This window comes from Cherax quadricarinatus, chromosome 84, assembly GCF_038502225.1.
Source record: "Cherax quadricarinatus isolate ZL_2023a chromosome 84, ASM3850222v1, whole genome shotgun sequence".
Lineage (NCBI taxonomy): Eukaryota > Metazoa > Arthropoda > Malacostraca > Decapoda > Parastacidae > Cherax > Cherax quadricarinatus.
Genome location: NC_091375.1, coordinates 276,842 through 304,662, shown reverse-complemented (window position 1 = coordinate 304,662; position 27,821 = coordinate 276,842). Strand labels below are relative to the sequence as shown.

Sequence of the window (27,821 nt, the reverse complement as noted above, 5' to 3'; positions counted from 1 at the left end):
CAACCTCTTATTTAATGACTTAAATGAATCAAACAGTTACTGTAATTACTACACTGCAGAACAATCAAAGGCACTTCTCAGTGCCAACAACAACATAACTATCTTTAACTACAATATCAGATCTTTAAGCAAGCATTACGATGACCTCATAGCATTACTAAATTCCTTACATGCCAATATGTCCATCATTACACTAACTGAAACCTGGCTAAAGCCTGATACTACAGATGTCTATACCATTCCTGGTTACACAGCCATACACAACTGTAGGCCAGACCAACAAGGGGGTGGCACAGCCATATACTACTCAGACCAACTAGAATGTATCACTAATACTTGCACAAGAGATGAACATGGGGAATATATAATAGCCAAATTCAAATCCAAATACCTACAAAAACCTCTCACATTGATAAACATCTACAGAGTTCCACAGTCAAACATTAGCCAATTTAGTCAAAACCTAGGAAGTATGATAACTGATGCACGCATGAACAAAGATCACTTACTACTCTCAGGTGACTTCAATATAAATCTCCTGCAAGACCAGGACCCACACGTTACTGAATTCACAAACACAATGAGTAACTGTATGTTGCTACCAACAGTAACAAAACCTACAAGAGTTACAGAGACTAGTGTTTCCCTACTTGACCACATCTGGACCAACACCATATCCCCTTTAAAATCAGGCATAATTACAGATAATACCACAGACCACTACCCTACTTTCCTCATAACAACTCTTGGTAAATTACCCCAAGACACTACTAAAGTCACCTTCAGACTTCACAATGAGGCAGCCATTAATAACTTCACAACAGCATTAGCAAACATTGATTGGCACACTGAGCTAGAAATCAATACAGATATTGACGAATGTATTAATAATTTTCTAAAAAAGACTCAATACCTCTATAACAAGCACTGCCCTAAAAAAACTAAGCAGATGACAGCTAAGAGACTGAACAGTCCCTGGCTAACACCCAGCATTCTCAAATCCATAAATACAAAACACCAATATGAAAAACAGTACAGAATGGGTCACATAACCAGAGACCAAACAAAACGTTACTCGTCAATCCTAACCAGCCTGATAAGAAGGGCAAAAAAATTGTATTATGAGAACAGATTATCCAACTTACGAGGTGATATAAAAAAGACCTGGAAAACCCTATCAGAAATTCTGGGAACAAAAAAGATATCACGAAATAGCGAAATAAAATTAGCAAAATCAGATGAACCCCAACTCCCACCAACAGAAACAGCAAACAGACTCAATGATTTCTTCTCCACTATAGGACAAAACCTTGCCAATAAAATCCCAAGCTCAGATACCCCACCAAATGACTACCTCACCGGCAACTACCCGAACACACTGTTCCTAGCTCCGACTAACCCATACGAAGTCTCCCTTATTATCAACGCACTAAAAAACAAGGCAGGAGATTTAAATACCTTACCACCCTTTATATACAAAAAAGTGTCACAAGTGCTATCACCAATCATTGCAACACTCTTTAACAAATCCATTGAATCCTCCACCTTCCCTACAGTACTCAAAATAGCAAGGGTCACCCCGATCCACAAAGGAGGAGACCAAACAGAGTTGAATAACTATAGGCCAATATCCAACTTACACCCTCTCTCAAAAATCTTCGAAAAATTAATTCATAAACGAATCTACTCCTACCTTATCTCCCAAAACATACTCAACCCCTGCCAATTTGGATTCAGGCCTAATAAAAATACTAATGATGCTATTATACACATGCTAGAACATATATACACTGCAATAGAGAAAAAAGAAGTCCCACTGGGGATCTTCATTGACTTACGTAAAGCTTTTGATACAGTTGACCATGACTTGCTCCACGTAAAATTATCACACTATGGTATAAGAGGGCACTCCCTCAACTACCTCAAGTCATACCTCAGCAACAGAAGCCAATATGTGTACGCAAATGGGGCAAACTCTTCTGCACAACCAATTACAGTTGGTGTCCCACAGGGAAGTGTCCTTGGCCCTCTTCTCTTTCTCCTATACATAAATGACCTACCAAATGCTTCTCAATTACTCAAACCCACACTATTTGCTGATGACACAACATACGTCTTCTCCCACCCGAGCCCAGTCAAGCTAGCCAATACTGTAAATACCGAATTACAGAAAATATCTACCTGGATGAGTACTAACAAACTTACACTAAACATTGACAAAACCTACTTCATTCAGTTTGGTAACAGAGCTACAGATGTCCCTCTTAACATAATGATAAACAGATCACCTATCACAAAGCTAACAGAGGGAAAATTCTTAGGAATCCACCTTGATAATAGACTCAAATTTCATACACATATACAACAAATTTCTAAGAAAATTTCCAAGACTGTAGGCATACTATCGAAGATACGGTACTATGCTCCACAGTCAGCCCTCCTGGCCCTATATCACTCTCTTATTTACCCCTATCTCACCTATGGAATTTGTGCATGGGGCTCAACAACAAGTAACCATCTCAGACCACTAATTACCCAACAAAAGGCTGCAGTTAGAATGATAACAAATTCTCACTACAGGCAGCACACTCCACCAATATTCAATACACTCAACCTACTCACCATACAAAACATCCATACTTATTACTGCACCTATTACATACATAGAACACTCAACTCTGATATTAACCCTCCCCTCAAACATCTCCTTGCCAACCTCAACAGAACACATGACCATAACACAAGGCACAGATCACTCTTTGATATTCCTCGTGTCCATCTCACGCTATGCAAAAACTCAATGCACATAAAAGGCCCTAAAATCTGGAATTCATTACCTGTTAATATAAAAGAAACACTACCTGTTTATAAATTCAAGTCTCTTCTCAAAGATCACTTACTCACCCAAAACCAAATAAATACTGAATAACTGAACCTTATAAATTGTATATCTTAAATGTTTCTCACAATTATATCACATAAATGTTAAACCTAAAACCCAATCTAACTTTATTATTTTTTAAATTCACTACCTAACAGAATACTCCATTCTACTGAATTTACAACAATGCATGCAACCATATGACCTGTCTTTGTAATACTCACTTGTGCTTTATAGTAATCAGTTTACATTAATGTTTTTCACTGATTTCATCATTGCTTAGTTAATCTTAAGTTAATTTTAAGCCAGCCCGTAATGCTATGCATAGTATAAGTGGCTTTGGCATGCTGCTCTTATCTGTATTTTTTTTTGTACCTCTGTAAGTGTGCTCAAATTATAAATAAATAAATAAATAAATAAATAAACCTTACAGTATAAAATACAGTAGTACTAACAGCATAAAAAGTAAAGTAAAACATGAAATACCAAAATAAAACAATAAAATAAAGTCATTACAAAAATGTTTTGTTGATATTCAGTAGTAAAGTTCGACTTACGTCCATTTCGACTTACGACCGGTTTCTCAGAACCGAACTCGGTCGTAAGTCATACATACATAATTTTTATCTTACCTTTAGCGTGGCTAAAGTGAATGGTGTGAGGGTCCATAGTGAGGGTGTTATAAGGGGAGTTCACTTGAAGAAGGATTTCGCTTCCATACACCCCAACCACCAGCAGCAGCTGGAGTAGACACCACAGTCTTGGTCCCATTCCCACCACTGACACCATGGCAGGCAGAAGATGGGAAGACACAATGGCACCAAAGGAAAGGAAGGATTAAAATGTATATACAATGAACTAAGTTGCATAATTTACAACAGATAAACCATTAACCTTTATATCCATTACTAGCTGCATCAGTAAGGTTTTAACAAATGTAAAAAAAAAAAAAAAAAAAAAAAAAAAATTATGTGAAATAAAGAATGAGAAGAACAAGAACTTTAAGCCTGGTCACAGACCAGGCTGCAGTAGCATTCACTCCCAAAACCCTCTCCAGATATACTCCAGGTATCCATATGACTGAATTTTTTAACTGTGTAAAGGAGACAAAGTGTTCAGTGACCTCGTCTACATGACATAATTTATACTCTGCATATGCATTATGTCTAGCGTGAAGAATGACACTCATGTACAGTTCAGGGCATTTATTAAAGGAAACGTTTTGCCACGAGTAGCTTCTTCACTCCGTTGCTTAGTTATCTCTGTTTGGATGAGACAGTCACCCGGAAGTTCATGGCTACTTGCAAAAGGAAGAGGTAACAATCTTCCAAGGACTCAACCGAGGATTCGAATTTGGAATTATGGAGCTCAGTTCTGGCAAAGAAGCTGCAAGACTACTCACTGGACTCCCTGGGCTCTTGGAACTGATACAAGAGAAATCAGCCTGACCAGTGAGATAGATATGAATGAAGAAATGTCCATCCCACCCACAGAAATACCGCATGGTGAAAGCTGGCAGGAAGTACGATCGTCGAAATCCAAGGGGAGGCAGGGTGTTACCCTGCAAATTAGTCGAACTAAAACATCTGTGGGCAACGAATTCAGACTCATCAACAAAGGACAACATCCCTTCTGCTGCTGTAAATCACTTGGAGAGAAAATACGGTCTAAAGATATCAGTGTCCCCAAACCCGACAGGAGAGTTTATTCTCGCTCCCCAAAACATGTAGTCCTATGAGGTACTGCATAAGGTGAATGACCTCAAGTCACCACTCTCTCACAGAACTAAAATCCATAGAGCGGGTGACAAAAGGCTTATACACCTACCATCCGACTTACGACCTGCTCAACATACGACCATCTGACTTACAACCGTGTTTTCTATGCCAAATTTCTGGGAAATAAATAATTGTTTGTGTTGTACACAATGTTATCCTAAACCTTACAGTATAAAATACAGTACTAACAGCATAAAAAGTAAAGTAAAAAATGAAATACCAAAATAAAACAATAAAATAAAGTCATTACAAAAATGTGATGTTGATATTCATTAGTAAGGTTTGACTTATGTCCATTTCGACTTACGACCAGTTTGTCGGAACCGAACTCGGTCGTAAGTCGGATGGTACCTGTATATGCACTGTCCACTAGACATACCTCTCGATGCAATCCACAGTAACAAAAACATCATGAAAGCTGGGAGGCCCCAAGCCAAAAAGGGCAGGAACATACCTACGAGGAAGATCTTGATCCAACACAGAGGACCTCTCCTGACTCAAATGGATCTCAGCTACTGGGGAACATACTTGGTTAGGGTGTACAACCCAGAGCCTTTGAGGTGATTCAGATGCCACAGGTACAACCACCACAGCGCCTGACGTCTATTTAACCCTTTGACTGTTTCAGGCCCCTCTCTGAAACTGTCATTCTATGTCGCCAAATATTCAAAAAAAAAAAAATTATTTTTTCTTATGAAAATGTTAAGATTATTTTTCTGAGTGTTTTAGTCCAAAAAAATAATTTTTGCCATCGGTACTTACCGAGATATAGAGCCGTGAAGTTTGCAGAAAATGAGCCGCGTATGGCAACAGCGGCGACTGCCGCTCACCCGGTAAACTTTAGTTTACTTGTAATTGAAGGTTTTTTGTTTTTTTCACTATTTTATTTTTTCACATAACTTATGTGGCCTCTGAGACCAAAGTAAGGTGCAATGTACATATATACACTCGTTGTATACAACACAATAAGCACACAAACATAATTATCAATATATTGTTTACAAAACTTGTTTACAAAAACAAACAAACAATCATCCTCCTCCTCCTTCTCCTCCTCCTCCTTCTCCTCCTCCTCCTCCTTCTCCTCCTCCTCCTCCTCCTCCTTCTCCTCCTCCTTCTCCTCCTCCTTCTCCTCCTCCTCCTCCTCCTCCTCCTCCTCCTTCTCCTCCTCCTCCTTCTCCTCCTCCTTCTCCTCCTCCTTGTCTTGTGTGCGAGTGTGTGGCTTATAATTGTTTTGAGTCAGAAGTCGGCAGCTGTCAAAGTGACATATTGTCTCATTACTCACTCCCCCTCCCGCCTGTCAAAACAATGGGGTCGGATACTGCTTCCCCTCCTCCATTCTATCTAATTATCTTTCTCCCTCATTCTATATCTTTCAATCTGTCTCTCTTTCTATCTGTCTGCCTATCTCTGTCTCACAGGTACACATAAATACAAGTATACATAGTGTAAATTACCTAGGATAACCCAAGAAATCCAGACAAAGTGCTATACTCTGCTTGAAGATGTGAGTAAACGTGATGACACAGTCTTGTGGCTCTCTCTGAGACAGAGAGCTAGATGGACAGACAGGGAGCTTGACAGACAGACAAATAGACAGACAGAAATGTTTGTGTACCAGCAAAAACAAAGGGAGGGCGATGGTCATGTAATATTTCCTTATCAGCTCTACCCTCGTTTACGCTCATCAAAGTCAGCTCTTATCAGATGTTATCTCCCCTTATCTTGTCACTGTCATGGGGTGGACTTTTTTTTTCTTGCTTCAAGGGAACAATATTATTACATCTTCTTCTTCTTCTTCCTCTTCCTCCTCCTCTTCTCCTCCTCCTCCTCCTCCTCTTCCTCCCCTCCCCTCCTCCTCCTCCTCTTCCTCTTCCTCCCCTCCTCCCCCTCCTCCTCCTCCATTGCTTTTGGTCTCAAACTCCTCCAAATCATGAAATTGATCTTCACTGACACTTCCATCTGTGTTAGAGCATCACTTGGGAAGAGAAGAGTCCCAGATTTGCTGGGGAATCACATATTTCTTACCGCTAGACATGCTGAAAAAGGACAACTGAAATGGCATTCCCACAATGCACCACTGGCTCCCCGATTTTTTTTATATGGTGCACACTGACCATGGAGACCCATTCTCTCACATGTGGCCCTACCAGCTTTCTCCTGCTTGATTTGAAGCTGCTAGAATTTATGCGTATAAATACATCAGAAACATTGGCTCGTAAGACGTATCTATACGTCGGAAACAGTCAAAGGGTTAAAGAAGTATGCAGCATCTGTAGCGGGTCTCGCTCTCCCAAGAACTGCTTGAGTAAACTGAAGACCCTCAATGTCCGAACTGAGGCAAGAAACATCACGCTTGGCACTTGCATTGCCCAGAGAGGCTCCGCTGTGTCAAGGCAGCATGGGAAACTCCAGTTGTTCAGCCTCCAACTCCAAGTAGAGCCCCTCACCACCAAGCAGCAGCCTCGTCCAGGGGAGGCTACAGTAACACGGAATCCAGGGCCACTTCCTCGGTCACAGAGATGAGGAAACATCAGCGATGAGGTCGAGTCCCTCCTCATCCAGCTTGTGATCCTCCTGCTCAAACTCCCACCTGACAATGGCAGCCATAAGGCCCCATGCTGCAGGAGCGGACTGCAGCCAATGCATCAACTCTAGCACCACAACAGTCACCAGTGAGGAGAACTGTTCCCCAAAGGAGCATTGCAGGATATCCCGTATTACCCGAGCCATCAAATGATGTCGACTATCACGTGCTTCACCGATATCATATGCGACTTGATAGACTCAGAAGAAAACAGAGAGACATTCAGAACTACCATGAAGACCTTCATTAACATATGCATGTACAACACAGAACCCATGTGTTTATTGGCAAATTTGCCTGACCACCCACAACAGAGGGCCCAGAGACAATGATAGAGGCTCTGATGGCCTCAGCCCGTTGTTGAACATAAAACAGTTTGCTGTGGAATGCACAGGGACTACATGAAGACCCTGATCTCGGCCACAGAGCAGCTGAATTATATCGACATCTCTGAGATCCTCAGACGGGTCATCTTAGGATTAAGACCTGTGTCAGGTCGCAGTTACTGGCGAATCAATCAAATAAAAATTTTTTTACTGTATTAGGACTGAAGAAGCCACTCATGGAGAAACATTTCCTTTAATAAAGACACGATGGAAAAATAAACACAATGGACTTTATCAACTCGCAAATAGATCTACCTGGGTGAATAGTACACAAGTATTTATAGGACGGAGAGTCAGGTGGAGAATAATGTTGGGTAGGTTAGATCTGAGATGGACCTAAAAGGGACCGCTGAGAATGTTTGGTAGGATGTATCTGATAAGGACCCTCCATGAGACAGGCAGGTATGCATGTAGTTATGTACAATAATGATGGAGAAGTTTCTTGGCAAGGGGTTCAGCTATGTTATAGAAGCCAGTGTTCTGGTTGAAACTGTTAGATATACAAATAAGTGATGATTTGAGGAATCTGTGGTATTGAGCATTTTCTTCTCTAGCGATAAGTTTTGCGTTTCTGTAGTTGATTAAATGGTTGTTGAAGTTTCGGTGTTGAATGCAGGCATTCCTTAAATCGTCTGATCTGCCTGTATACTGGTGTTCTGAAATAGGTGTTTGGAGGTCTCTGGACGTTTCACCCACATAATCTTTTGCAATCATTGCAAAAGATTATGTATAGCCCTGCAGAGGATTGAACCTTGCCCTGTCTATTGCTGGTGATGTTCTTGTGGCAGTGGATGTGGAACAAGGTATTGGAAAAGATGCTGAAAATGTGTTTGGAAACTAAGTTGCTGGGGAGGACTATGTATCTCTTTTCGGCAGCGTCTTCTTTGGACGAGTTAAAGATGTTATATGCCCCGTGTCTGCAGTCTCTAATGAAGTGACAAGGATAGTGAAGTTTAGAAAATACTTGGTCACTGAGAGAGCATTCTTCCTCAAGGAACTCACTGCTACTGATTTGGAGTGCATGAAGGATAAAGCCTATAATTACACTATGTTTAGTTTTGGTGTCTTAGTGAGACTAGAAGTGGAGAAGATCATGTTGGTTGGAAAGTTTTCGATAAGACTTTGAAACGAAATTCTTGGTCAGATTTGCAGAGAACACCACCAAGGAAAGGAAGAGTGTTGTCGACTTCTTCTAGTGTGAACTGGATTGAGGGCTTGGCCTGACTGAGCTTGTGTTGGAGAGCTTGAAAGTTGAAGCATCTGGGAGTTATGATGAGAATGTTGTCAACATAATGGAGCCAGGTGACCAAAGAGGGAATAACAGAGGAAAAACGCTCTGCTTCCAGTTGTTCCATGTATAGGTTCACCAGTACGGCATTAAGTGGGGAACCCATGGGTAGTCCAGAAGTCTGCCGAAAAAGGTGATTTTCGAAAGAGAAACACGTAAAGCCAACACACAGTTCAACAAGGTTGATGAAATCACTGACTGGAATAAGAAGGTCAAGGGAGTCATCAATTTTCCTGCACAGGAGATCAATGGCACGTGCAGTAGATACCTTGGTGAACAGGGATGTTACATCAAGGCTAGAGAGTTTCTTGTTCCTGATGTTAATATTGTGAATGCGATCGAGATCACCAGTGTGTTTAAGATGTGTTCAGCTGATTGTGTCCAAGATCCATGAACAAACATTACGATGACCTCACAGCATTACTCGATTCCCTTCATACCAGTATGTCAATCATCACACTCACAGAAACCTGGCTAAAGCCTGGAACTGCAGATGTCTATGCAATTCCTGGTTACACAGCCATACACAACTGTAGGACAGACCAGCAAGGGGGTGGAACAGCTACATACTACTCAAATTAACTTGAATGTATCAATAAATCCTGCACAGGGATGAGCATGGTGAATAAATCATAGCTAAATTTAAATCAAAAGACCTGCAAAAACCCCCTCACAGTTATAAACATCTACAGAGTACCACAGTCAAACATTTCCCACTTTAGTGAAAAATTAGGAAACTTTATAACTGATGCACATATGAACAAAGACCACTTGCTGCTAACAGGAGATTTCAACATAAATCTAATACATGACCAGGACCCACAAGTAACCGAATTCACAAACACTGAGCAACTGCTTGTTGCTACTAACAATATCAAAACCTACCAGAATCTCTGAGACTAGTATCTCTTCATTACATCACATCTGGACTAACACCATATCCCCTTTAACCCTTTCAGGGTTTCAGACGTACTAGTACGGCTTACGCGCCAGGGTTTTTGACGTACTAGTTCGCCTAAATTCTAGCGCCCTCAAATCTAGTGAGAGAAAGCTGGTAGGCCTACATATGAAAGAATGGGTCTATGTGGTCAGTGTGCACAGTATAAAAAAAAAAAATCCTACAGCACACAGTGTGTAATGAGAACAAAAAACTGACCATGTTTTTGGATTAAAACAGCGACTCTCCACCGTATTTTCGTATGGTATTTATTGTTGCATTCTAGTTTTCCTTTATAGAATGGAAGACATATTACAGAAATTGAGATGATTCTGACTGGTTTTACAATGAAAAGTACCTTGAAATTGAGCTCAAAGTAGCAGAAATGTTCGATTTTTACCAAAGTTCAAAAGTAAACAAATCATGCTAAGTGTCCAATACACATCAACTGGCAAGTCTAATATTCTTTCACAAGTGCGCCGATATTATTTATACCATTTCTACACTAATGCAGTAGTCTGCATAACAGTAAATCTTCTATTTTTTTGTGAGAATAAAAATTCAAAGTGGAAAACAAAAGAATGTAAGAGGGGCGTGAACACGTGACTAATCAACAGAGGAAATATTATTTTAGTGCCAGGAATATCTTTCTTGTTTATTCTGGACCCTATTTGGAAATTGGCACCTTTTGAAATTTGTGTGAAATTGGCAAAATTGCTAAATTCTGACCACTGTATTGGATAGTTGAAATCGGTAAATGGGTGGTTTCTTGTACTCATTCGATAGAAAAAATGGAGTTCTAGCGAAATAGTTATGATTTTTGTTGACTAGTACACTGGAACTGGCCGAAAATAGGGCTCAAAGTGGGCAAAATCGCCGATGCATATACATCGTCGAGACCGCTAACTTTGTGAGAGCATAATTCCGTAAGTTTTCCATCAAATTTCATACTTTTAGTGTCATTATGATCAGGAAAAGATTCTCTATCTTTTCATAAGAAAAACTAATTTTTTTTTTTTGAAATTTGGGCGACCCTGAGAACAAGTCTGGAAGAGGGCCTGGGGACCCTGAAAGGGTTAAGATCAGGCATAATCACAGACAACAACACAAACTGCTACCCAACCTTTTTCATACCCAACCTAGGTAAATTGCCCCAAGACACTACTTAAGTTACCTTCAGACTACATAACAAGATAGCTGTTAATAACTTTATAGCAGCTATGAATAACGTTGACTGGCATAACGAGCTCAAAACATATACAGACATGAATGAATGTATTAATAATTTTCTAAAAAAAGCCCACTACCTCTATAACAAACATTACCCCAAAAAAAATTCAACAGATCACAGCAAAGAGACTGAATAGTCCTTGGCTAACACCCAGCATCCTTAAATCCATTAAAACAAAGGGACCAATATGAAAAACAATACAGAATGGGTCAAATAACTATAGAACAGCCTAAACATTACTTGTCCACTCTTACCAGCCTGATAAGGTCTAAAAAATTGTATTATGGAAACAGATTACACAACATCAAAGGTGATATGAAAAAGACCTGGAAAACCCTATCTGATATTCTAGGTCCCTAGGAACTAAAAAGATATCAAAAACAAAACAATTAAATTAACAAAATCAGACTAACCCCTACCCCCACCAACTGAAACAGCAGACTCGATGTTTTCTTCTCCACCATAGGAAAGAACCTAGTGAGCAAAATTCCAAGTCCAAACACTTGTCCATCAGACTACCTACCTGAATACACTATTTCTAGCCCCTACCAACCCAACAGAAGTCTCGCTCATCATCAACACCCTTAAAAACAAGGCAGGAGACATAAACAACCTGCCAACTTTTATGTACAAAAAAGCTTCTCAAGCATTGTCACCAATTATTGCAACACTCTTTAACAAACCCATTGAATCCTCCACCTTCCCAGCAATTCTCAAAATAGCGAGGGTCACCCCGATCCACAAAGGAGGTGACCAAACTGACTTGAATAACTATAGACCAATATCTAACTTACCATTGCTCTCTAAAATCTTTGAAAAATTAATTCATAGACACATCTATTCCTACCTTGTCTCACATAACATGCTAAACCCGTCAGTTTGGATACAGTCGACCATGAATTGCTGCACACAAAATTAACACACTATGGTATAAGAGGCCACTCTCTCAACTACCTAAAGTCATACCATAGTAACAGAAGCCAATATGTGTACACAAATGGTGCAAACTCTTCCACTCAACCAATCACAGTAGGAGTCCCACAGGGAAGTGTCCTTGGACCACTCCTATTTCTCATCTACATCAACAACCTACCGAATGCATCACATCTACTGAAACCTGTATTATTTGCAGATGACACAACATACGTCTTCTCCTACCCAAACCCAGTCATACTCGCCAATACTGTCAATGCTGAATTGCAGAAAATATCTGCCTGGATGATGACTAATAAACTTACCCTGAATACTGACAAAACCTATTTCATTCAGTTTGGAAACAGCTGTAAATGTTCCATGTAACATGACACTAAACAGATCACCCGTCACAAGACTCGCAGAGGGAAAATTCCTAGGAATCCACCTTGACAGTAGCCTTAAATTCCAGACACATATACAACAAATTTCCAAGAAAATCTCTAAGACAGTAGGCATACTATCAAAGATACAGTACTATGTTCCACAATCAGCTCTCCTTGCACTGTATCATTCACTCATCTACCCTTATCTCACATATGGAATTTGTGCATGGGGATCAACAACATTAAATCACCCAAGACCACTAATAACACAGCAAAATGCTGCAGTAAGAATGATGATAAATTCCCACTCCCGACAGCATACTCCACCAATATTCAAAAGTCTAAATCTGCTCACCATAAAGAACATCCATACTTAATCATGTGCCTACTACATACATAGAACAATACATGCAAACATAAACCCTCTGCTCAAACTTCTCCTCATCAACTTTAACAGGACACAACTATAACACAATTCAAATCTCTTTTTGATATACCCAGTGTCCATATCATACTGTAAAAACTCTACGCACATAAAGGGCCCCAAAATTTGGATTTCATTACCAGAAAACACTAAAGAAACCCAGCCTGAAAATCAATTTAAGACTTCTTAAAAGCCACTTAAACACCCTAAACTAAATACTCAATATTTAACTGTACCAATAAATCTCCCAATCACCTAAATCTTAAAACTTCAAGACTAGATGACCAAGTTCATACATTGACTAATACATACTACATAGTAGTATAAATCTTTCTTTCTATTCTTTCAACAAACCGGCCGTATCCCACCGAGGCGGGGTGGCCCTAAAGGAAAAACGAAAGTTTCTCCTTTTACATTTAGTAATATATACAGGAGAAGAGGTTACTAGCCCCTTGCTCCCAGCATTTTAGTTGCCTCTTACAACACGCATGGCTTATGGAGGAAGAATTCTGTTCCACTTCCCCATGGAGATAAGAGGAAATAAACAAGAATAAGAACTAGAAAGAAAATAGAAGAAAACCCAGAGGGGTGTGTATATATGTGCTTGTACATGTATGTGTAGTGTGACCTAAGTGTAAGTAGAAGTAGCAAGACGCACCTGAAATCTTGCATGTTTATGAGACAGAAAAAAGGACACCAGCAATCCTACCATCACGTAAAACAATTACAGGCTTTCGTTTCACACTCATTTGGCAGGATGGTAGTACCCCCCTGGGTGGTTGCTGTCTACCAACCTTCTACCTACAAGTAGTATAAATACCTATCTAAAACAGTATTGCCCTACACCAAATTGTAGCATTCTCATACTGTAAACTAATTTTAGCAAATCACAATGTTATATTCCCATAATATAATTTCAAGTAGTCAGCAAGCCATTAAATGAAGTCGGCCTGTAATGCCTAGGAATAATAGAGGCTCTCTTTGCACTGCAACCCATTATAGTAAATACATAACCTCAATGTACTACTTGCAAAGAAATAAATAAATCTGAATTTGAATTTAGAGTTTAGGAAGGTGTTTAGAAAGAATCCCTGAGAGTTGTTGGGGAGCCCTGCCTGTTCAAAAGGAAATGGGCCTCAGTGGAATTCCAGGCTTGTGAGTTTTTGGCAGGCCATACATTCTGGTGGGTCTGGAGTTGTTCTCTGCAAATCTAACAAGAACTTCGTTTTAAAGTCTATCATAAACCTACCAACCAATACGATCTTCTCCACTTCTACTCTCACTATGACACCAAAACCAAACGTGGTGTAATTATAGAATTTCTCCTTCATGCACTCCGAATCTGTAGCAATGAGTTCCTTGAGGAAGAATGCTCTCTCATTGAACAAATATTTTCTAAAGATCACTCTCCTTGTCACTTCATTAGAGACTGCAGATGCTGAACATATAACATCTTTAACTCACCCAGAGAAGACACTGCTGAGAAGAGATACATAGTCCTCCCCACAAACTCCATTTCCAAACACATTTCCAACATGTTTTTCAATACCTCCACATCCACCACCATCAAGGACATCACCAGTAATAGACAGGACAAAATTCAATCCTCTGCAGGGGTATACATAATCACTTGCAATGACTGCAGCCAATTATATGTGGGTGAAGCATGCAGAGACCTCCAGACACGAATTTCAGAACACCAGTACGTAAGCAGATTGGACAATTTAAGGAACGCCTGCATTCAACACCATTTAATCAACTACAGAAATGCAAAACTTATCGCCGCAGAATTTTCGAATCATCACTTATCAGTGGTGACCTGTACTTAGCTCAGTGGTGACCTGTACAGTGGACCCTCGGGTAACGACATTAATCCATTTCAGAGAGCTTGTCTTTAACCAATTTTTTTGTTATCCAAATTAATTTTCCCCGTAAGAAATAATGGAAATCCAATTAATCCATTCCAGACACCCAAAGGTATTAAACAAAATAATTTTTTTTACATGAAATATACATTTCCTTACACAGAAAACAATGAGACATGCAGAATAAATAATACTGTATTGACGAGTGATGAGATGGGAGGACGGCAGAGGATGGAGTTGTTTACAATTGTTTGGAAGGGGAATCTCCTTCCACAAAGACTTCAGATAACAAGTCCTTTTCTGGGGCTACTTCCCTTCATTTTTTTTAATGCCACTAGGATCAGCTTGAGAGTCACTGGACCCCTGTCGCACCAAGAATCTGTCCAGAGAGCTCTGTTTCTGGTGTCTCTAAGATTTCCCTAAAATGGGACACAACACGGTAATCGTTATGCGGGGGTCCACTGTATTACGATTGTTCTATAATATATATACATATGTACAATCACTGGACACTTTTCTAGAACTGCTGCAGCTTGTGGAATTCTTTGAAACATGGGAATAAGCACAATGGTGTTTTACACTCCTCACACATAAAATGAGTGTCTGCGTTTTTGTGGGCGTTTTGTGGTATGTCCACAGACAAAACACCTCTTCTGAGCATTTTTCTTGACAGTAGTAGCAGGCAGTGATATGGGGTAGTGATTACCAGGCCTCAGACGAGAGGACATGTGTTGATAATTTCGTGGGCACTGGTCTATTGCAGGTGTTCCTTGGTACTTGAATATTATTTGTCTGATGACTGACAAACAAAATTCACCATATTTGGGTTTCTTCTTGGTCTTCAACTTATACATATTATAAGCATTCAGCATGGAAATGTCAAGAAGATGGAAAAACAGTTTTATGTACCACTTATAACTCTTGCGAACACAGTCAGCAAACCCAATCTGCATGTCACATTTGTCCACTAAGCGCATGTTGAGGTTGTAATCCATCACAGCTGCAAGTTTTACAATGGGTTCATTGGTCTCTCTATTCTGTTTGCTAGTGTCTACCATTTCGTGTCGGTGAACTGATGTCAGCAGTGTGACATCACATTTGTCATGCCACCGAAATGCCATGATGTCATTGGCAGCAAACACCTGCACTTCACCTCTACGACTGCCAGCATCGAACCTAGGCATATGTTTATGATTTCCACGCACTGTGCCACACACATCTGTCATGTTCACTCGCAAGAAATCACTGAGTATAGGGCTTGTGTACCAGTTGTCAGTATATAAAATATGCCCCTTACCAAGATATGGCTCCATCATTGTTCTAACCACATCACCAGAGATACCCAGTAACTTTCTGGTATCTTCCAATGTTTTACTGCCAGTGTACACAGTTATATCCAAAACCAGACTAGTTTTGCAATCACACAGAACAAATAACTTTATACCAAAGCGTTTCCTCTTGCTTGGTATATACTGTTTGAACGAGAGTCTTCCTTTGAACAAAATCAAAGACTCACCAATAACAAGCTTCCTGAAGAGGCAAAAATACATACAGAACTTTTGTTTCAGGTACATAAACACACGTCTGATCTTATATAACCTGTCGCTTCTGTCAGGCCTTGTTTTGTCTGAAAAGTGTACCATACATAACAGCAACACAAATCTATTCACTGGTATAATGTCACTGAAAGCAGGGGTTGAAATCAGGCGGTCTGTCGCCCAGTATGTGTTGACACTGTGCTTATACACATGTGGCATAAGCATTATTGTGGCAAAGAACAGATACATCTCTGCCACAGTTGTGTCCTTCCACTGGTGTAGGCATGATCTTGGTGACAGAATAGTGTTTGCCATGGTGTACTCATAGTATGTATTGCTTTCCCTGACAATAATGTCCATCAGGGGTTCATCGAAGAACAACTGAAAGCATTCCAGTTCAGTGGGATTGTTCCCAAGTGTACATAATGGCCGTATTCCACTTTGTCCTCCATCAAAGTCATGGGGATTGGGAACAAACTCGTCATCTTGCTGCCAATCCCAGATGCGGTCAGCTGGTGGGTTCTGGATATTGTAATGTGGTTGTGGTTGTTGTGGGAGTGTAGGGTCAGGTGAGGCTGGTTGTAGTTGTGCAGAGTCAGCAGCACGGGTAGTAGCGTGGCCCGCTGCTGGTGTCACATGACTCGTGCCACCATCACTATCACCACCACCGCCTGCTGCCTCACTTGCATCATTGACACCCATCGTAACAATATCGTCATCTTCACTATCAGGTCGTGGTGTAGGGCCACGGGATGTGCTCCAAGATGTACTCCTTCCTCTTGGAAGAGCATATGGCACACTACCAAACCGCATGCGACGTCGTGTATGCTGCCGCTTCACTGGGGAATATTCACCCTCACTGTCACAACTAGAACTGCTTTCAATAACCTTGAAATCGCTATCACTATCACTTGCACTGCTCACGTCTGAGTCTTGTACACGGGCAAATAGTTTCCTCTTTCGTCCTGGTACAGGTGAACATGAACGAGCTGGCCCAGCACCAGAGGTGGAAGGTTGTGGGTCATCTGGGTTTTCATCACTAATTATGTTATCCTGGGCACTTTTTTCGGTCACACCCACTTCAAAACCAGGGAATTCACTTTCACTGACACTTTCATTGCTGTTTGAGCTATCACTTGGGAACAAAAGGCCTCCAATCCGCCGAGGAGTGAGAAACTTCTTACTGCCAGGCATGGTGAAAATGGACTACCAAGATGGCGTTTCCACAATGCACCGCTGAGTCCCAGATTTTTTTCACAGGGTGCACACCCACCACTGAGACCCATTCTCTCTCATGTAGGCCTACCAGCCCTATCCCGCTTGATTTGAAGCCACTAGAATTTATGCGTATAGATACGTCAAACACGGTATCTCCCATGACGTATATTTATGACCGCGACAGTCAAGGGGTTAATATTGGTAGAATTACTGACAATATGTGTGGGCAAAACGTTGTCAATAAAGGATTGCATTATACTGCATTTGTTTATTTTTCCAGTGTCCTGAACTGTACATAAGTGTCTCTTCCCACACCGTGTAGGTATCAATACGTTTCTCCATTATCTCTAGTAATCAAACTTAATCTATTTGGCCCATGTAAACAAATGAAATTAAATGGGCTTCGAACAGGTTTACAACAGGTTGTTCCTGTCTGTCTCAACTATTGAATCACTACGACAAGGTCCTAGATGCACTAGAAGACAAAAAGAATGCAGATGTAATATATACAGACTTTGCAAAAGCATTCGACAAGTGTGACCATGGCGTAATAGTGCACAAAATGCGTGCTAAAGGAATAACAGGAAAAGTCGGTCGATGGATCTATAATTTCCTCACTAACAGAACACAGAGAGTAGTAGTCAACAGAGTAAAGTCCGAGGCAGCTACGGTGAAAAGCTCTGTTCCACAAGGCACAGTACTTGCTCCCATCTTGTTCCTTATCCTCATATCTGACATAGACAAGGATGTCAGCCACAGCACCGTGTCTTCCTTTGCAGATGACACCCGAATCTGCATGACAGTGTCTTCCATTGCAGACACTGCAAGGCTCCAGGCGGACATCAACCAAATCTTTCAGTGGGCTGCAGAAAACAATATGAAGTTCAACGATGAGAAATTTCAATTACTCAGATATGGTAAACACGAGGAAATTAAATCTTCATCAGAGTACAAAACAAATTCTGGCCACAAAATAGAGCGAAACACCAACGTCAAAGACCTGGGAGTGATCATGTCGGAGGATCTCACCTTCAAGGACCATAACATTGTATCAATCGCATCTGCTAGAAAAATGACGAGATGGATAATGAGAACCTTCAAAACTAGGGAGGTCAAGCCCATGATGACACTCTTCAGGTCACTTGTTCTATCTAGGCTGGAATATAGCTGCACACTAACAGCACCTTTCAAGGCAGGTGAAATTGCTGACCTAGAAAATGTACAGAGAACCTTCACGCCACGCATAACGGAGATAAAACACCTCAATTACTGGGAGCGCTTGAGTTTCCTAAACCTGTATTCCCTGGAACGCAGGCGGGAGAGATACATGATTATATACACCTGGAAAATCCTAGAGGGACTAGTACCGAACTTGCATACGAAAATCACTCACTACGAAAGCAAAAGACTTGGCAGACGATGCAACATCCCCCCAATGAAAAGCAGGGGTGTCACTAGCACGTTAAGAGACCATACAATAAGTGTCAGGGGCCCGAGACTGTTCAACTGCCTCCCAGCATACATAAGGGGGATTACCAACAGACCCCTGGCAGTCTTCAAGCTGGCACTGGACAAGCACCTAAAGTCGGTTCCTGACCAGCCGGGCTGTGGCTCGTACGTTGGTTTGCGTGCAGCCAGCAGTAACAGCCTGGTTGATCAGGCTCTGATCCACCAGGAGGCCTGGTCACAGACTGGGCCGCGGGGGCGTTGACCCCCGGAACTCTCTCCAGGTAAACTCCAGGTCACCTCTTCAGCAAAATTTGAGACAATTAGTTGCACAATTTCTCACTACAATTAAGAATTGATGGTAAATAAGACATTTTTGCAACACTTGGGAATCTTTATTCTGGAAAAGTTTTGCCAGCTAATGGCTTGTTTAGTCCGATGCAGAGAAACAGTAGGTGAGGAAGAGTTTGAGGTAGTCAGTCCCTCAGTCTGGAGACCATCAATTTTCTACCAATGGACTGAAGAAGCCACTGGCTTGTGAAACATTACCAGAAAAAAGATTCACAAGTGCTGCAAAAGTCTTATTTACCATTATTGACTTGTGGGAACACAAGGGTAAACTGTTCACACTTACTTCCTGATCACACATAATTAACGACAACTTGTGTAATAAATTTTTAAATTCTTGGACAGCTTTGGGTAAAGCTATCCAAGAATTTGAAAGAAAAACTATGAAATACATGGCTGAGAATACCTGAAGTATACCTGGTGAGGGTTTCAGGGGTCAACGCCCCCGTGGCTCGGTCTGACCAGGCCTCATGGTGGATCAGGGTCTGATCAACCAGGCTGTTACTGCTGGTAGCACACAAACTGATGTACGAATCACAGCCCAGCTGGTCAGGTACTAACTTTAGGTGCCTGTCCAGTGCCTTCTTGAAGGCAGCCAGGGGTTTATTGGTAATCCTTCTTATGTATGCTGGGAGGCAGTTGAACAGTCTTGGACCCCTGACACTTACAGTGTTCTCTCTCAGTGTACTTGTGGCATCCCTGCTTTTCATTGGGGGAATGTTGCATCTCCTGATGAGTCTTTTGCTTTTATAGGGAGTGATTTTCACGTGCAAGTTTAGTACCAGTCCCTCTCGGATTTTCCACGTGTACATTATCATGTATCTCTCTCGCCTGCATTCCAGGGAATACAAATCAAGGGACTTCAACTGTTCCCAGCAATTTAGGTGCCTTATTGTACGTGTGTGTGCCACAAAAGTGATATGGATGATTTTGATAAGGACCTGCCTTGTATGGGCCAGTAGGCTTTCTGCAGTGTTCCTCCATTCTTATGTTCTTAATAATTACACAAAAATTATATCAATCGAGGGTCATTCATGCTGGTGAGGGGGCTCTTGATCTAAGGAACTGGGCTACTCTGAATGCCTCTCATTCCCCATGTGCCATATGGCCCCTATGGATTTTCCATTTACCCCTCACATTGTAGTTAAATGGTTCACAGAATCAGCAAGTTGATAAATTACACACATGTGCAACACTTGGGTATCTTTATTATGGAAACGTTTTGCCACACAGTGGCATCATCAGTCCAATGCAAAGAAGAATGGTAAAGATTAGAAGTTTGAGGTAATCAGTCCCTTAGCCTGGAGTCTAATCTAAGGCTGTTAATGTGTACAGAGCATTAATATTATAAAATTATCAAAGTTGAAGATTGTCTATGGGTTGGTGGGCATTTTCCGCCAGGGTGGCGGAAAATGCTGTTGTTTCCTAATATGATACAGTTTATTTGCGTGTGTGTGGTTATTTGAATCCATCTTGATTCACTTGTCCCATGAGTTATATGCTCTAGTAATTGTTTAGAGACAACATTGTTTTGATTACCAGGCAGCAGCTACAGCTCTGATTTCATGTATTCTATGAGCAACACTACATAGGTATACATAATTCTTTCCTCAAATGAGGTATACCGGTAGTTATAGGACAGCCTAGAATAATCATCAGGGCTTCATTTTTTTTAAATCTTTTAATGGTTCTACTGATTTGCGGGACTAAAACTAGTGCATGTTAATCTATCAACAATCTTACATATGCTATGTACCAACCATCCCCACCTATGTAGACTTGTAGACCAGCAGTAGTGTTATACCTCAGGTATACTCATTCTCTCCTCTCATAATCTTAGCATCGTGTTTAATTCCCAAGAAATGCCATCTGTGTATTTACTCAGCTGAATTCCCAAGACTGAGCTCCAGCTCTTGGCCCCTCCCCTTCTTAGCAACTAATCGATTGGTATCATGCCTCTCGAAAGCCCAAGTTAAGCCAGATACATCACTCCTCTCATACGTCACACTGTTATCTGGCAGAGGCAAACAGCTGAGCGTGTGTAAAAAAAAAATACATACAATATGATGTAATGTACAAGTACGTTAGTACCGACAGACTGTGGGAATGAGACACATGCATAAACAAGACTTTTATTGAAGGAGACGTTTCATCACTTGCGACTTTTTCAATACTAATACGGCAATCCCAGAGATACGAGAACCCTCGATACAAGTACTCTTCAGTACCCAACATCAATATACTGGCATCTTTTAGTACCCAACATCAACATACTGGCATCTTTCTTTAGTACCCAACATCAACATACTGGCATCTTTCTTTAGTACCCAACATCAACATACTGGCATCTTTCTTTAGTACCCAACATCAACATACTGGCATCTTTCTTTAGCACCCAGCATAAGCATACAAGCATCTTTCTTTAGTACCCAACATAAACATACGAGCGCCTTTTTTCGCCGATATAACAATCACATACGAGCGTTTTCATGCAATTACCACTGTTTAAACTAAGCACACTGCACATCAGTTGTTACATTGTATTTTTGTGTGTTAACCCTTTCAGGGTTTCCAAACACAAATAACCCGCACATAAAAGAGAGAAGCTTACGACGACGTTTCGGTCCGACTTGGACCATTGACAAAGTCACACTAACCAGAGGGGGAGCAGGACGGCTATATATAGGCAGGAAGAGGTGGTGGTGGTAGTAGTAGTAGTAGTAGTAGTAGAAGTAGTAGTAGTAGTAGTACAGGAATTGTATATAATACCGACAAGATGAAATTAAGACACATGCACAACACCCGGGCATCCCCATCATAGACGCTTCGCCATACAGCCAGCCACTGGATGGCGAAACGTCCACAACGAAGACAACCAGACGCCGCACATGTGTCTTAATTTCATCAGTAGTTGTAGTAGTAGTAGTAGTAGAAGAAGAAGAGGTAGTAGTAGTGGTAGTGGTAGAAGTGGAAAATAAGGAAGACGAGCCAGTCAAATACACAGGAAGGAGAGCACTGCAAGAGAGCTAGATGCCCACAGAGGGAGAGCAAGTGCACAGAGGTGCGTGAAAGGGGAAGTGGTGAAATAAATGAAGAAGGAACAGAAACACGAGACAGGAGAGAGAAAGACAACAGAGGAGAAAAGGAAAGAGGAAAGGGGAAGAGGAAGAAAAAAATGAGGATTCAGGTTAAGTCACGGGTGTTCTGAAGTTTGGAGCATTTTACAATGTAGTGGGAGAGGAAGGCATCTACAGAGACGAAGCCAGGGCTAAGGTTCATACAAGGAAAGTTGTGTATTAGAGAGGATTCAACTAGACGGCGACTGTTCGAGTTGGAAGTAGGGAAGACAGTTTTAGCAGAAGACCAGTCAATAGGATGGCTATGATCTCTGACGTGACAGAAAAGAGCATTGTTAGTGTCGGCAAGCCTAACACTATTTTTGTGCTCCCTAAGTCTGTCAGAGAGAGATCGACCAGTTTCTCCGAAGTATTGAAGAGGACAGGAGGAGCAAGAAATAGAGTAGACACCAGGAACATCTGTAGAGGGAGGAGAGGTATGAACGAGATTAGTGCGAAGAGTGTTAGTCTGGCGGAAGGTAAGCTTGATGTCTAAGGGACGGAGAGAATTGTTGAGATTAGAAAGACCGGAAATGTAGGGAAGGCAGAGGATAGAAGAGTTCCCATGGGTAGAGAGTTTGGGAGAGAAGAAATTGCGTTTAGCACGTGAGAGGGCAGAGTCTATGAAATGGGAAGGGTAGCCAAGATGGGAGAACAAATTATGAAGAGTGGAAATTTCTGCTGGAAGGAACTGAGGATCACAGATGCGGAGGGCACGGAGAAAGAGGGAGATAAGGACACTTTTCTTGACAGGGGAAGCATGATAGGAAAAGTAGTGAATGTACATGCCACTGTGCATAGGTTTACGGTAAACGGAAAAGGAAAAACCTGTAACTGAGCGGTGGACATGGACATCAAGGAAAGGAAGCAAGGAATTAGATTCCCATTCAGCTTTAAACTTAATGGAAGGGGCAAGATTATTAATCAATACTTTGGAGAAACTGGTCGATCTCTCTCTGACAGACTTAGGGAGCACAAAAATAGTGTTAGGCTTGCCGACACTAACAATGCTCTTTTCTGTCACGTCAGAGATCATAGCCATCCTATTGACTGGTCTTCTGCTAAAACTGTCTTCCCTACTTCCAACTCGAACAGTCGCCGTCTAGTTGAATCCTCTCTAATACACAACTTTCCTTGTATGAACCTTAGCCCTGGCTTCGTCTCTGTAGATGCCTTCCTCTCCCACTACATTGTAAAATGCTCCAAACTTCAGAACACCCGTGACTTAACCTGAATCCTCATTTTTTTCTTCCTCTTCCCCTTTCCTCTTTCCTTTTCTCCTCTGTTGTCTTTCTCTCTCCTGTCTCGTGTTTCTGTTCCTTCATTTATTTCACCACTTCCCCTTTCACGCACCTCTGTGCGCTTGCTCTCCCTCTGTGGGCATCTAGCTCTCTTGCAGTGCTCTCCTTCCTGTGTATTTGACTGGCTCGTCTTCCTTATTTTCCACTTCTACCACTACCACTACTACTACCTCTTCTTCTTCTACTACTACTACTACAACTACTGATGAAATTAAGACACATGTGCGGCGTCTGGTTGTCTTCGTTGTGGACGTTTCGCCATCCAGTGGCTGGCTGTATGGCGAAGCGTCTATGATGGGGATGCCCGGGTGTTGTGCATGTGTCTTAATTTCATCTTGTCAGTATTATACAATTCCTGTACTACTACTACTACTACCACCACCTCTTCCTGCCTATATATAGCCGTCCTGCTCCCCCTCTGGTTAGGGCCTGAACTGCCCTGTGTGTGCCAGTGTTTACAAGCCAGCCAGTGTGCGCACAACTAAGGATACATTCAGTACATTCCATATTATCCATATTATCACTGTTTTTGGTGCTTGTTTCTGCAAAATAAGTCACCATGGGCCCCCAAGAAAGCTTCTAGTGCCAATTCTGTGGTAAAAAGGGTGAGAATTAGTATGGAAATTAAGAAAGATTTTGAAGGGTTTGGGGCTAACCCTGAGAAGCCTATGCAGTTGTGGAATCCATTGTGCCTACTTCAAAGATTAAGGAAATGTGTGCAAAGTGGGTTGAACTGCAAACCTTTATGGATGAAAATCACCCTAACACAGCTATTGCAAGCTGTGCTGGTGACTATTACAATGACAATGTTGTGGCCCATTTTAGACAGATCTTAAAGGAACGGGAGGTACAGAGCTCTATGGACAGATTTGTTGTGCGACAGAGGTCCAGTGACTCTCAAGCTGGTCCTAGTGGCATTAAAAGGAGGAGGGAAGTAACCCCGGAAAAGGTCTTGCTACCTCAAGTCCTAATGGAAGGGGATTCCCCTTCTAAACATTAACAACTTCGACACTCTCCTCTCCTCCCATCCCATCAATCATCACCAGATCTTCATTAAAGGTAAGTGTCATGCATTCTATTGTTAGTAGAGTACGTACTACTAACTGTGCATGTCTTCTTCAGTTTGTGTGCATTAAACTTAATATTTCATGTGGTAAAACTTTTTTTTTCATAGTACTTTTGGGTGTCTTGCACGGATTAATTTGATTTCCATTATTTCTTATGGGGAAAATTAATTCGCCTTCCGATAATTTTGGCATACGATAAGCTCTCAGGAACGGATTAATATCATATACCAGGGGTCCACTGTACTTGTACGCATAAATTCTAGCGCCTTCAAATCTAGTGAGAGAAAGCTGGTAGGCCTACATATGAAAGAATGGGTCTGTGTGGTCAGTGTGCACAGTATAAAAAAATTCTGCAGCACACAGTGCGTAATGAGAAAAAAGAACTTTGACCGTGTGTTTGGTTTAAAACAGCGACTTTGCACTGTATTTTCGTATGGTATTTATGGTTGTATTCTAGTTTTCCTGGTCTCATTTTATAGAATGGAAGACATATTACAGAAATTTAGATTATTTTGATTGGTTTCACAATGAAAAGTACCTTGAAATTGAGCTCAAAGAAGCAGAAATGCTCGATTTTTGCCAAAGTTCAAAAGTAAACATATCATGCCACACGTCCAATACATATCAACTGGCAAGTCTAATATTCTTTCACAAGTGAGCTGATATTATTTATACAATTTCTACACTAATGCAGTAGTCTGCATAACAGTAAATCTATTTTTGTGAGAATAAAAATTCAGAGTGGAAAACAAAAGAAATGCAAGAGGGGCATGGGGACGTGACTAATGAACAGAGGAAATATTATTTTAGTGCCAGGAATGTCTGTCTTGTTTATTCTGGACCCTATTTGGAAATTGGCACCTTTTAAAATTTGTGTGAAATTGGCAAAATTGCTAATTTCTGACCACTTTACTGGATAGTTGAAATCGGTAAATGGGTGGTTTCTTGTACTCATTCGATAGAAAAAACGGAGTTCTAGCAAAATAGTTATGATTTTTGTTGACTAGTACACTGGAATTGGCCGAAAATAGGGCTCAAAGTGGGCGAAATCGCCGATGAGTAAACATTGTCGAGACCGCTGACTTCGCGAGAGCATAATTCTGTAAGTTTTTCATCAAATTTCATACTTTTGGTGTCATTATGATCAGGAAAAGATTCTCTATATTTTCATAAGAAAAAAATTTTTTTTTTTTCAAAAAATTTTCGACCCTGAGAAGTTTAGGAAAGGGCTTCTCGACCCTGAAAGGGTTAAATACGTTTCCGTTTAACGAATTTTCACATTGTGAGCCATCTAGGACACATTAATTTATTTATCTGTTTAATAAGAAGTTATTTACGAATTTTTTTTACCAATCTTTATCACTATTCCCTTTGTGACGCAGTTTCCAACTGCTGCATCTCCTCTGGCTCCAGTACAAGATCGCCTTTGCTTCTAATAATACTGGTAATCTTACACAGGTCATCTATATAATTAACAACCCCTTATTATTATTATAATCATGGGGGAGCACTAAACCCATAGGATTATACAGCGCATGTGGGGGGATGGAAGGTATTCAGGCTCAATTCAGGGAACCGGAACACAGATCCAATTCCTTAGATCAAGAGCCACTTACCAGCGTCAAGGAACCTTCCTTGAGGGGAACGGCCCCTTAGTTTTGGAGAGTTGACAAAGTGTTCAGTTCCTTAGTCTTGAATAAAGTTATTCACTCCATTAGCCTTGAAGAGTTGATAGAAAATGTTAATTTCCAAAGTCTTAATTGAAGGTGTTCAGTCCCTTAGACTTCAGCTATCTGAAGAAGAAGTAGTTCTTGTTATAATATTCCTCAGAAGACAGGACAAGTGTCTCCTATGAATTCTTGAAGGCTAAGGGAGTGAAAAACCTTTGTTTCCGTTACTGTCATTGTTTCCAGTATATAAGTCGCCTCTATATTCGATTGAAAAGCCTGACATGCAGGTGAAATGTTTCAGTAAGTAGGATCCAGAAGTAGCGAACATGCGTCTTATTCATTATTATTTTTATTATATTATAATTATTATTCTGGTAACATTGAAAGAAATAGCTATTTCTATATGCATTCTTCAGGTGCCTTTTCTGTTTGCATGCTTCTTAAAAGACCAGAACTAGATCAAAGGAATCCACAGGAATATATTAATATTCTATTTAAGGAAATAATGATGGGGGATAGTGAGGAAGAAAAAAGATAAAAGATTTACTTTAAGTAATCATCACAAAGTCACATTTTCAGAGGGTCAAGAAAAATAAAACATTTACTCACTTATGACGGGCAGGCTGACAGGCAGGCTGACAAACAGGCTGACAGGTAGACTGACTGGCAGGCAAATAGGGAAGGGAAAGATTCCGTTGGTGTATGGAAAACCAGTCTTAAAGGGAGTAAGAAGGATAGTGTGTTGGTCTGGGTCAGCCTGATGTCAGCCTCAGAGTGACCATGAAGCCAGCCAGCCAGCTCCCCCCCCTCTCCCTGTCTCTCTCTCTCTCCCCCTCTCCCTCTCTCTCTCTCCCCTCTCCCTCTCCCTCTCTCTCTCTCCCCTCTCCCTCTCTCTCTCTCCCCTCTCCCTCTCTCTCTCCCCCCCTCTCCCTCTCTCTCTCTCTGAGTGTGTGTGTGTGAGAGAACACATGGGAAAGAGAGATAGCAGACCACCTTGTGGTCTATTTCAAGGTTATCTGCTGAGGCCACATAGGCTAGTCTACCATACAAGACAACTAACCACTACTAACCACCAGTCTCGCCATACAAGGCAACTCACCACCTGTCTCACCATACAAGGCAACTAACCACTACTAGCCACCGGTCTCACCATACAAGGCAACTAACCACTACTAACCACCAGTCTCACCATACAAGGCAACTCACCACTACTAACCATTGGTCTCACCATACACGGCAACTAACCACTGGTCTCACCATACAAGGCAACTAACCACTACTAACCACCGGTCTCACCATACAAGGCAACTAACCACTACTAACCATTGGTCTCACCATACAAGGCAACTAACCACTACTAACCACTGGTCTCACCATACAAAGCAACTAACCACTACTAACCACCAGTCTCACCATACAAGGAAACTAACCACTACTAACCA

General features: G+C 41.2%; 1 protein-coding gene across 5 annotated transcripts in view; it reads right to left on the bottom strand.

Annotated features, from left to right (window-relative positions):
* LOC128704487 (myogenesis-regulating glycosidase) overlaps window positions 1-27,168 on the bottom strand; it is a 135,946-nt gene extending 108,778 nt beyond the window's left edge. The window contains exons 1-2 of one of the 5 annotated variants that reach the window (XM_070102929.1): window positions 26,989-27,168; window positions 3,514-3,660 (exon numbers count right to left, since the gene is read on the bottom strand). In XM_070102929.1, coding sequence (XP_069959030.1) covers window positions 3,514-3,660; window position 26,989 — 148 coding nt within the window. In that variant the 5' untranslated portion in view covers window positions 26,990-27,168. Of the gene's footprint in view, window positions 1-3,513; window positions 3,661-14,274; window positions 14,393-16,191; window positions 16,544-16,691; window positions 16,714-17,016; window positions 17,423-26,988 lie in introns of those variants that run through there. The other 4 variants (XM_070102925.1, XM_070102928.1, XM_070102926.1 and 1 more) reach the window with 4 other exon arrangements.
* Window positions 27,169-27,821: the final 653 nt, after the last annotated feature.